Source organism: Pseudophryne corroboree, chromosome 4 (genome assembly GCF_028390025.1).
Source record: "Pseudophryne corroboree isolate aPseCor3 chromosome 4, aPseCor3.hap2, whole genome shotgun sequence".
Taxonomy (NCBI): Eukaryota; Metazoa; Chordata; class Amphibia; order Anura; family Myobatrachidae; genus Pseudophryne; species Pseudophryne corroboree.
The window spans coordinates 360,858,667-360,869,447 of NC_086447.1; the positions used below are offsets into that span (position 1 = coordinate 360,858,667).

A 10,781-nucleotide genomic window follows, 5' to 3' on the forward strand; every position below is an offset into this window, starting at 1 on the left:
CACACACCATAATGCTTATTACACATTATGCCACACACCGTAATGCCCCTTACACATTATGCCAAACACTGTAATGCCCATTACACATTATGCCACACACCGTAATGCGTATACACATTGAGACACACCGTAATGCTTTTTACACACTATGCCACACACTGTAATGCCCATTACACATTATGCCACACACCATAACACCTATTACACATTATGCCACACACCGTAATGTCCATTTAACATTATGCCACCTACTGTAATGCCTTACATATTATACCACACACCATAATGCCTAATACATATTATGCCACATACAGTTATGCCGCTGACACCATTTTATGTCCCACACACTAAAATGCCCTTTATAAATTATGCCCCAGCTGTGGGCTGATGGTACTGAGTACCACCACCATATTTCTTAATGGTACTCTGTTCCACCCTACTTTTAGCACTGTCTTAAGCTATACACTTGCAGGTGACCACAGTCACCTTTAAAATGTTGAAGGAAAATCTGTGTAGATACCTCTTTCAAATACTTTTTTTCAGCTTTATAAAAATACAATTGAGAAAATTCCTGTAACTAGTTTACCACTGAATAAGCAGACCATAGTCTCCTGAGTGCACCCGTCCTCTTGGGATCAGGTTCTATCTAGTCTGTACAATTGAATTATACATATGTTACATCGTACTTAAAATGGCTATGGTGTATTTTCTATAGTGCATTGCTGTTATTATTCTGGTCATTATCACGCAAGCACTAGTAGTATTTACTATACTGAATATATATTTATAAAGGGTCCAAGATCAGGCACTCTCTAATGGTTAGCCAAGCCTCTGGAGCATACATGCCGACATTCTGGCTATCCCCTCCTGGAGGATGCAGCCAGGTCAGTAAAGTGGAGGGCAGGGTGTGGAATGAGGGGGTGTAGGGGAGGTGCTACACAATGCTGAGATTAATGGCATTTTGAGTGCAGGGGCGAGGCCGTGATGACGCAATTCAGTGCAAAACGCATCATCAAACCCCCCACCGGACAGCGATAACTGCGGAGGACTGCTGGGTAATGTGGGTTAGGGCGCTTCCGGACGGGAGATTTGCCCACTCTTTCAGGAGGCCGAGAGCGCCACCAAATTTTTAGGAGCCTCCCGGCCATTCCGGGAGAGTAGGCAAGTATGCACTGGAGGCTGGGATCACCCCTTACCATGGGCCCATATTACATTTCCTGGTAGACCCTTCATACACCAGTCCAACAATGGTACAGGATGACTGTAATAATGAGATTCGCTGCACCATATAGGGGCATTACCTTAGAAAGTGCAACGTAAGGGAATGTCTCCATCTCCAATATATTCTCCTCTCCATTTTTGCCCGCCAGTTGTCCCTGGTATACGCGAGCTGCACTTAGTGTGGTGACTCCCATTCCTGGAAGAACACATCAGTTGCCATCACTAAATACAATAGCAAGATTAGAGACAAAAAAAAAGTAATATAAGAGAATAAACCAAATGCCACTCATATATGACCAATAAAAGGTATAGTGTTGGTTCAGATGTTTGTGTACATTGGGCCGTGTCATAGTGAAATACTGTAATTACAGTTTAGAGGACACAATGAACCTGATTTAGAGTTGCATGCTGTACCAATATTTACACAAACGGACAATGTTCTTTCTTCTGTGTATGCATCTGAGTCGCACTGCGCATGTGTCTCAATTGTTCATACAGAGTTGCAAATAAAATTTAGATGCATGGTATCAGAAATGTAAGGGGCATTCCTGGATTGTGACTGGGAGGTAACTGGGTGGCAAAGATGCACCAAGATGTTGTGTCTTATGGGAGTGTCGCAGACACAATGAAAGTGTTTGCAATGTACCGCTCACATAGGAGGCCATAGTCAGACAGAGAAACTGCTCCTACAATAGGGCCTGTGCAAGTTTTGATGGTGGAACCAATGGTGCATCCAAATACACACCAGATGATATTTCAGCTTCTACAGATGCTGTCAGTGTGTCTCTGTCTTTGTACATTCCCTGGATGCAGTGTTCGACTGGGGCATGAAGGGCCCACCGGGGGAATGCAGTAATAGGGGCCCATACTTAGGGGTGTGGCCAGCCTCCACAGAGGCTTGAAATACACAATAGTCTAGTGCAGTGTAATGCAACATATCTACCATGTATAATACAAGTGCACAGTCCGGAACCTGATCCCTAGAGGAAGGAGTGGGCCCTCAGGCAGTGGGGCCCACCGGTGGTTTCCCTGGTACCCCTGTGGGCCAGTCCGACCCTGCCTGGATGTACACCAGGAAAGGACTTTGTAGCAGTTCAGCATGAAGACACAGACACAACTGTAGCAAAAGATGCAGCCTACTAAGAATCAGTCCCAAATTGTGGGTTCTGCAAATATTTGGACATAAGTCACTTTAAACAGGACACAATGAGAAGTACTGTATACAGCCATCATGTTTAAACATTACACAATAAAGCAGGAGACTTTCAAGAATATAAAAATTTGCATAGATTATCCTACAAAAAAATAACTGTTGTAATAATTATTCTGTGTGACTTAATTCTGTACCCACTACCATAGTATCAGGCGCTGGCGGTTCATCTTACTTACCATCTCCTAGAAACATGATGAGGTTCTTGGCTCTGTGGTTGATGGGATTCAGACTTTTTGCTCTGTTAATTGTCTCCTTGGCCTGATCATTCCAATATTTAGGAGACTTCTCATGCTCTAAAATGCAGCAGAGTTTACATCAGTGTACAAATGCATTCACAACCAACTGTTATATAAATACTGAAATATGCACATTAAGCTTCACTGACCTTTTGTAATACAATCTGTGGAAGAAGCCGCAGATTGCTATAGGTTTATAAACAGGAGTATTCCTATCACACTTGCCTACTTTTGAAAACTAGAATCAGTGAGATTACAGTAGGGGGGTGATGAGGGGGTGTGCCATACTCTTCCCAAAGGGCATGTCTAGTTCCACAGATGGGTCTGTCTATGCTTAAATGCTTGTTGTTGCAAGATATTTCTATATAACATTAGTAACAATATATTTTGGGATGTTTTGCAAGTATTGATACTAGCATTGCTGTCTACATTACGGGGTTTCTTGTTTGCAACTATATATTCCCTGTGATATTTATTTTCTTCTCACAAAGCATAATATGCATGATAAATGTGATGCCTATGCAATAAATTCCAAATGCAATTTGACCTTGTATGAATTCAACCCTAAACATAGTCACTCTTGTAGGCACTACCTATATTTACTGGATGTGCTATTTTCCCTACCATTACAGCATTAATCAAATCATTACAGACAGCAGATACCATAATTAAAAGAACGATTCCTAACAAACATTCTTACCCTAACAGGTCACTAGCAGCAGCAGCACACTTTGGATGAGTGCACATCACCACAGTTAAGAAGACCCTGTGTGTGAAATCATGTGCTGCTGTCTCTCTCTCCTGTCAGGGGTTGCCACAAGGGGGAGATAATGAGAGTCGTCTGCAGTGACTCCTGAGCAACTACAGCAGATCACTTGCAAAGAAACTCCTTAGTGTCCTCCCTGGCAGAATCTGAAGAATCGGGGAGATTTGACCATCAAAGCAGGGCAGCAGGAGATTTATTGCTGAAATGGGAGCCTCCCAGAGGATGCGGGAGGGTATCTGGAGATTGCCTGCTCAGATTAGGGGGTATATTTACTAATGTTTGATTGTGTATTTGATTTTAAGGTCAACTTAAATCGACTGAAATTGAATCAAATCTATTTTTTTTCACTGTCCAAATCGTTTATTTACTAACATTTGATTTTGAAATCTATTTTGAAATCAAATTTGATGTGTGTCGATTTTGACTGGTGGTTTCTTGTTTGGTTTTGGATTTCCATTTCAAAATTACCTATGAATCGAATATAAAATCAAATTAAATAGAACAAACATTTCCTTATGTATTTCTACTGGACAAAACATACAGTATCACAGATCCCTCGCGATCTGCACCTGGTGACTGCAGGGCACTCGAACTAGAAAAAGTGTAATAGCTATACAGTATTCTATTAGACTGCCTCCAGCTCTGCACCAGGACAGGCAATTATCGGATGTCCGTCTCCTGGCAAGAGACAAATAGTACATTTACGTGAACATCATTTTCACGTTGCAATTAAAAATGCAATTGTGAAAAATATGTTCCTATTATATAACTATCTAATATACTTTTATTATATACCTTCCAGAAGATAGTTTTTAGAACAACATAATTTTTGTCATTATTATTTTATAGTTTTGTTTCTGGCAGGACATTTTTTTTCTCTTATGGAGTTGGAATATGATTGAGACTGGGAACCTGGGCGAGAGAGATGCAACATAAGAGGTCAAGTGTATGGAAAAAGTGTAAGTAAACATATCAGCTGTATGGAACAAACATGAATGCACCCAATGCCTTGAGACCTTTGATTCATAAGGAACAGTGACAAGATAAGATAACAATCATATATAGAGGGAATACCCTTAAGTCCTTTTCAGACCAGACCTTAAAGGATGTTTTATGGCCAGTCAGAGAGTACAGGTTTAAGGTGGTTAATAAATAAATAGTGGTTGCACAGATTACTAAACTCCCTTATAGGAACTCTGCACTCATACGGTAGTGCTATATATAAGCTTATCACTGACACCTCATAATATTGCCAGGCAATGTGCATATAATATACTTTTAGAAGGGCTCACGCTGGAGTATACACTTAGGGGTCTATCTATTATTTAGGGTACTCAGGGACAAATTAGAAATTTAAAGTGGCCCCGAAAATTATTTTGAAGGTGGGCTATGTGGTAGGTGTGTTCAAATAATTAGCAGTTTGGTTAATAATATCAACAGGTGGGGACTTTTAGTGTATGTGCCATCATGCATCTGGGTGTAAGAACATCCAACATGCAAGAGGTAAAGCATTTAGGCTTTTCTGCAGCCACTCACCCATGCTTGAAAAGACATAGGGCTTGACACTGGCTTGAATGCAATGCCAATGCTCATGAAGTTGAGCAATTTTTTTGTACTGTGTATGCATCTATTTCACTAAAATGTCACATAGCACGTGTGCCACGGTATGTACACATAGAGGTCCAGCTGATGGACATGTTATGGGAAAATTGCTGCTAAAATGGTTGCAAACTCATAATCGTTCGCATTGGAAGCCGTAATCTGAAAGTCTGCATCTAGCAGACACTTAAAGTGGGTATCTCAGTCTTTGCAAGTAGAGACACACAGCTTACAGTCTATACTCCCTACCACTTGAACACACACATACATGCTAGGGTTCATTTTTGTCAGGAGACAATTAACCTTCCAGTATATTTTTGGATTGTGGGAGGAAACCAGAGTACCAGAAGGAAACCCACGCAAGTACGGGGAGAATATAAACACTCCACGCAGTTGGGGTCAGGAATCAAATCAAACCCAAGATCACAGTGCTATAAAGCAGTGTTGCTGACCATGACACCAGTCGTGCTGCCCCTCTAAATTATAGCAGTACACCTATACTTCCACGTGACCACCCAATTTTCCAGGTATTCACATCTGAAATTCATCTGATTATTATAAGCATTGGCCTTCTGATTCAAACAGAAAGTATTTGGATCTATTTAAAATATCTGAACCCTCCTAGTATTTGGGAATAATTGTTCAATCAGGTTTGTTTCCACTTACAGGATAGATTAGCCTGGAAACAACTGGTCCCATCACAACTAGCAAATGAGAGAAGACTACAACAGGAGCATCATTCAGACACAATCATACTAGGGTTAATATTGTTGGGAGGCAATTAACCTACCGTCAGTATATTTATAGATTGTGGGTGGAAACCGAAGCACCAGGAGGAAACCCACACAAGTACGGGGAGAATATACAAACTCCACACAGTTAGGGCCATGGTGGAAAGTGAACCCATGATCTCAGTGCTGTGAGGCAGTAATGCTAACCATTACACCACCCATACTGCCCAGGATTAGTGTAGGCTTACAATTTTGTTCGCACTGTGAGTGATCACTAAAAGTGTGGCAATGATGGCTGTCCCCTTTAAATCAAAGCGGGTAACAGGGATTCCCTGCTTGGACAACCTTCTTATAAGCTGGACTGGCCCATTTCTGACCCAATTACAGAAAGAAACAGAGGTACTGGAGACATATGGATGAATTATAAATTGAATATGAACTTTGTTCCAGCCCAGCGCATAGTTTTAGGAGTCTCCTATTCTGCTCCAGACTTTTGATAGTTTGAACTCCAGGCGAGCAATTATTCAGCCTGTCACTGTGACCTTTGTATCAGGGGTGTTGAGGGGGTGGAGTACTTATTGCCTGGGCTAGGGCATGTTGAAGGGGCCCAGACAGGTACCAGGTTAGCTCTATGGTGGACATTGACCCCCTTTGCAGTGCTGCTGAGGGGGCAAATTTACCCCTGTGTGGCTGCCAACAGAGATTTTTATATTTTTTGAGGGAGCTTGGCCACTCTTACCTAGATTTGGACATATTGCCTCCGGGTACAAGAGGCACAGGCCCTGCTTGACATTCCTTAATGTGGTGGTTGAGAATGAAAAGTCTCAACAAAGAGCTGGATCATATTGCCACAGATGCCAGTCAGCTGGATGAGTAGCAGTGAGTCTAAATCTCAGGCTCTAGGGAGATTGTTCTCTTGTAGAAGAAAAGGTTCCTATAAAAATTCTTAAACTCAAAGCAGATCTAAACACTCTATTGAAAGATAAGTCTCTGCTGAAACGCAGAGCTTTTTTTCATTCAATCAGACTATGCTATAGCCATGAACAAGGAATCCAAAGGCATTCTTGATGGATGGATGGATGGATGTTATGATGGTCCATTGAACTACTGGCTGCTTTATCTCTACTTATCGACAGCCATGCTACTGTTCCTTGGTTTCTGGCCCTAGGTCACAGCTTGCTAACATTTTCCTCTAAGAAGAGACCCTCTGTCTCAGGGCCTGTCTTTAGCTCAGCTGGATTTAACAAGATGGTACACAGACACAGAATGGAAAGCATACATTTGCTGGTGTACGGGGAAAGATGTTCACGACTACCTTAAACATGGCGCAGTTTTTTCCTTCCTACAGGATACTCTTGTCAGAGGCTTAATGGGGGATACACACGTACAGATGTGTACAGAGACGTGTGCTAAGCGACCTAGCACAGAACGCTCAGCACACATCCCCCCCCCCCCGCTTAGCACATAGCACGATGTGTGCTGAGCGAGGGGTGGACAGGGGGAGACACTCACTTCACCCAGCGGTGAAGTGAGCGATCTAACTAGGCCAATCTAGAGTCAGCGATAGCGACGCGCGGGGCCGTGCATCGCTATCACTATGGGGCATACACACGGAGAGATGTATGCTTCATTTCTAAGCAATCTAGTCAGATTGCTTAGAATTTAAGCACACATCGATTCGCTACGTGTGTAGACATACTTCCAGAATGAAAAAAGGGTGTGTGCTCTCTCTACAATGACGCTGGTCTCTCTTACGGTCACCTATGTATGTGGATAATACCCAGGTGTGAAAGTGTATGTTGAAACACACTGGTATGGTATATAAAATGGAATTTAATACAATACTATCAGGCAATGTCTAAAAACAAGCAATACATAAAAAAAACAATACCTTGTGGCGCTGCCCACCCCCTGGACGTCTGGCGGACTGTTTTCCTGATTGCCTGGAAGGGAATTCGATCAGAGGAGCCACAAGCAGGGTATTTCCCAGGGTACCCTGCCGTTATTTGACACCTGCGGCTCCTCCACCTGCATCGGTAGGATCACATTCCCCCCATGGCCTGTTCCCAGTCCACTTGTTTTTTTATGTATTGCTTGTTTTTAGACATTGCATGTTAGTATTGTATTAAATTCCATTTTATTTACCATACCAGTGTGTTTCAACATACACTTTCACACCTGGGTATTATCCACATACATAGGTGACCGTAAGAGAGACCAGCGCCATTATAGAGAGAGCACACCCCCTTTTTTCATTTTGCACTTTTGTACTGAGCCCTTAGGGAGCTCTGGCACTCTCCACACGGCCAGCTGTCTCAGTCCTATACAGCGCAGACTTGCTACCCCCGCCCTCCAGTTTGCACATATTTCCAGAATGGTCTACAGTAGATTCAGCCCTGTCAGTTTTCTATGCAGGAATTTCTTCATGTTCCCCACCTTATATTTACCTAATCTCTCTTTGGGAATATGATCCTCTCAGCACGCAGTGACCTGCGGTGGGGTGAGGCAGAGCCTTTCCTGAAATACTAACGTTTGTGCCAGAGTTTTGACTGTATAAAGTATATGAAAAATACCAATAATTTGTTTGAAATATCTTCTTTGCATTATTCTAATCATTTTTCTAGGCAAAACTCTGGAGGAAAAAGTCTATGGCAGGTGTGGCAGTGCCTCACCTGTCTATCTTTTCTGGATATCTGATCAAAACTCACCAAATTACCTGGAGTTTATACTGCTGCACCTGTGTAAAATGCCCAGATGTACCCTTTGGCTTATATATTGCGTGTAAATCTGGCTCTGGTGCTGGCCAGTGCCTCCTGAGCCATTTAGCTCACCGCATGTCAGTACAGTGGATACGCTTTCAGCAGTTGATTGATATCAGATTCCTTATTTAGAAAGTTATCTTTGCACTAGCTATACCCTTGTCAAAAAAAATCCTGAAAAGGTTTGCCTATCTTGTAATCACCCTTCCTTATTTTTCATGAGGATATGGTGGTCCAGCATACCAAGTAACCATAGGTTGGTTGTAGTGGCCTTTAAATAATACTCTTTCTATTCATATAAATAATGAGTGAGATATAGGAAATCTGTGGATGTCTGCATAGTATATCCAAGCAAAAATAATAATAAAAAATAAATCTAGAAAATGTTTGTGTCTGGTATTGTTGATTCAGAATATTATAGCAATAAGTCATTTTCATTTATTATGTTTTGGGTCTGCAGAGTGCACCTGAAGCAGATGTATACTTCTGTATAGGTAAGATTGCACTATGGTTAGTTTTGGATCTTAACGCAGTATATGTAAAATAAAGTAAGGTGATTTATTAGGTTTTTTGTAGGTCACTTGAGTGTACCTATGATCGTGTGAAAACTTCCACAGCTTCTATTGTGTGAAAGAAATATTCTAGTATACATTTCTGTAAAATTCTGTTTTTCTTATTTTATTATCAACATCATTCTAAATGAAAGAAAAATTATAGGACTCCTATTAGAAGACTACCACTTAATAAAAGCAACAGTATCCATAATAGGCAGTAGTATAAGTAGGTAGTTATATTTCTACATAAACATCTGTGAAACAACCCAAGGGAAATGCCTCTGACAATAGTGTACACGCATGCATTGTTACCAGCCAGTAATTATTTCAGTTAGAAGTGATCGCTCTTGGATCATGCTGGGAGAGTCCTTGTTGTGTGTGGTGCCGCAGAGTTCCATCTCACTAATATCAATGGAAACTGGATGCAATGCTCTCTTATTGGCGTAATAAGTTGCCAACATATATTTTAAAGATTGATATAAATATTGTATTCTAAAGTCTTCTATCTTTTGTGCAGTGATTCCGCAGAAATCATTTAAATAGGCTCTGATGAGTGTAAAGGGATTTCAATCAGCATTTACCCTTATTAAAGTTGTGTCCACTACAAGAAATAAAATAAAAGTCTTCTTACCAATAGAAACTGCACTGTTACATGATGGGGTGATGAAGATGACGAATACCAGCACAGAAGAGACAACGGCATGAGTCCCCTTCATGTTTGCACCTTCAGATGGTGCATACACACTTCTATCTTCTGGACTGACACAGTGATGGTTTTCCACTCAGTTTATATTAATTATCTGTACTATGATCCATAACAGTCCACCAGTTAACCTTTGGACACCAGCATTATGTGTCAGTGTTATATACGTTTTTTCTTGCAGGATACTCCCAAGCCAGGGTTCAAAATTAAATGAGACTAGTGCGCAGTTGTTAATTGAGTTACAGAACTGATTACATATAAAAGACAAAATGTATATGTGACTACTGTATAGATTGCCACTATCAAACATAAACTGTACACCATACACAATTTACATATATCAGTAGCATTTAATGAGTAAAAGTTAGCAAAATCAGTTATTCATAGATAACCAATTAGTTTAAGCGCATAGATCACAAAATGTTCTTTAATATAACTTTGACTGGTCTGATTATGGGGGTCACTCCGACCCGATCGCTCGCTGCAGTTTGTCGCAGCGCAGTGATAGGTTCGGAACTGCGCATGCGCCATCGTTGCCTAGCGATCGCCTCTGAGACAGAGGCGGTTGCTGGGTGGGAGGGTCTGGGCGGCGGCATTAAGCCGCTGTTTAGGGGGCGCGGTCCAACCAACGCAGGCGTGGCCGGACCATTGGGGGGGGCGTGCCGCAGAGGCTGCGTGACGTCATATGCAGCCGCTGCGGGCCAGGGAGCGACGAATAGCTCCCGGCCAGCTCTCTAAAGCTGCGCTGGTCGGGAGCTACTCTTGAAGTGCAAAGGCATCACCGCTGTGCGATGAATTTGCACTTCTGCGGGGGAAGGGGGGGCGGCACTGACATGCGGGGGCGTCCCCCCGCATGTCAGTGTGAATGATCGTAGCTGTGCTAAATGTAGCACAGCTATGATCAACTCAGAATGACCCCCTATGTCTCCACGGGTGGAATTCAATTCTTGGGCGCCACTATAATTATTGGGCACTGACAGAGCAATTCAATAATTTTCA

The 10,781-nt window shown here is 42.0% G+C and overlaps 1 protein-coding gene across 1 annotated transcript in view; it reads right to left on the bottom strand.

The window, feature by feature from the left end:
• Positions 1–4,976, bottom strand: part of LOC134910912 (alkaline phosphatase-like) — a 51,638-nt gene extending 46,662 nt beyond the window's left edge. The window contains exons 1-5 of the mRNA XM_063919299.1: positions 4,973–4,976; positions 3,809–3,904; positions 2,820–2,834; positions 2,611–2,727; positions 1,302–1,417 (exon numbers count right to left, since the gene is read on the bottom strand). Coding sequence (XP_063775369.1) covers positions 1,302–1,417; positions 2,611–2,727; positions 2,820–2,834; positions 3,809–3,904; positions 4,973–4,976 — 348 coding nt within the window. The remainder of the gene's footprint in view (positions 1–1,301; positions 1,418–2,610; positions 2,728–2,819; positions 2,835–3,808; positions 3,905–4,972) is intronic.
• Positions 4,977–10,781: the final 5,805 nt, after the last annotated feature.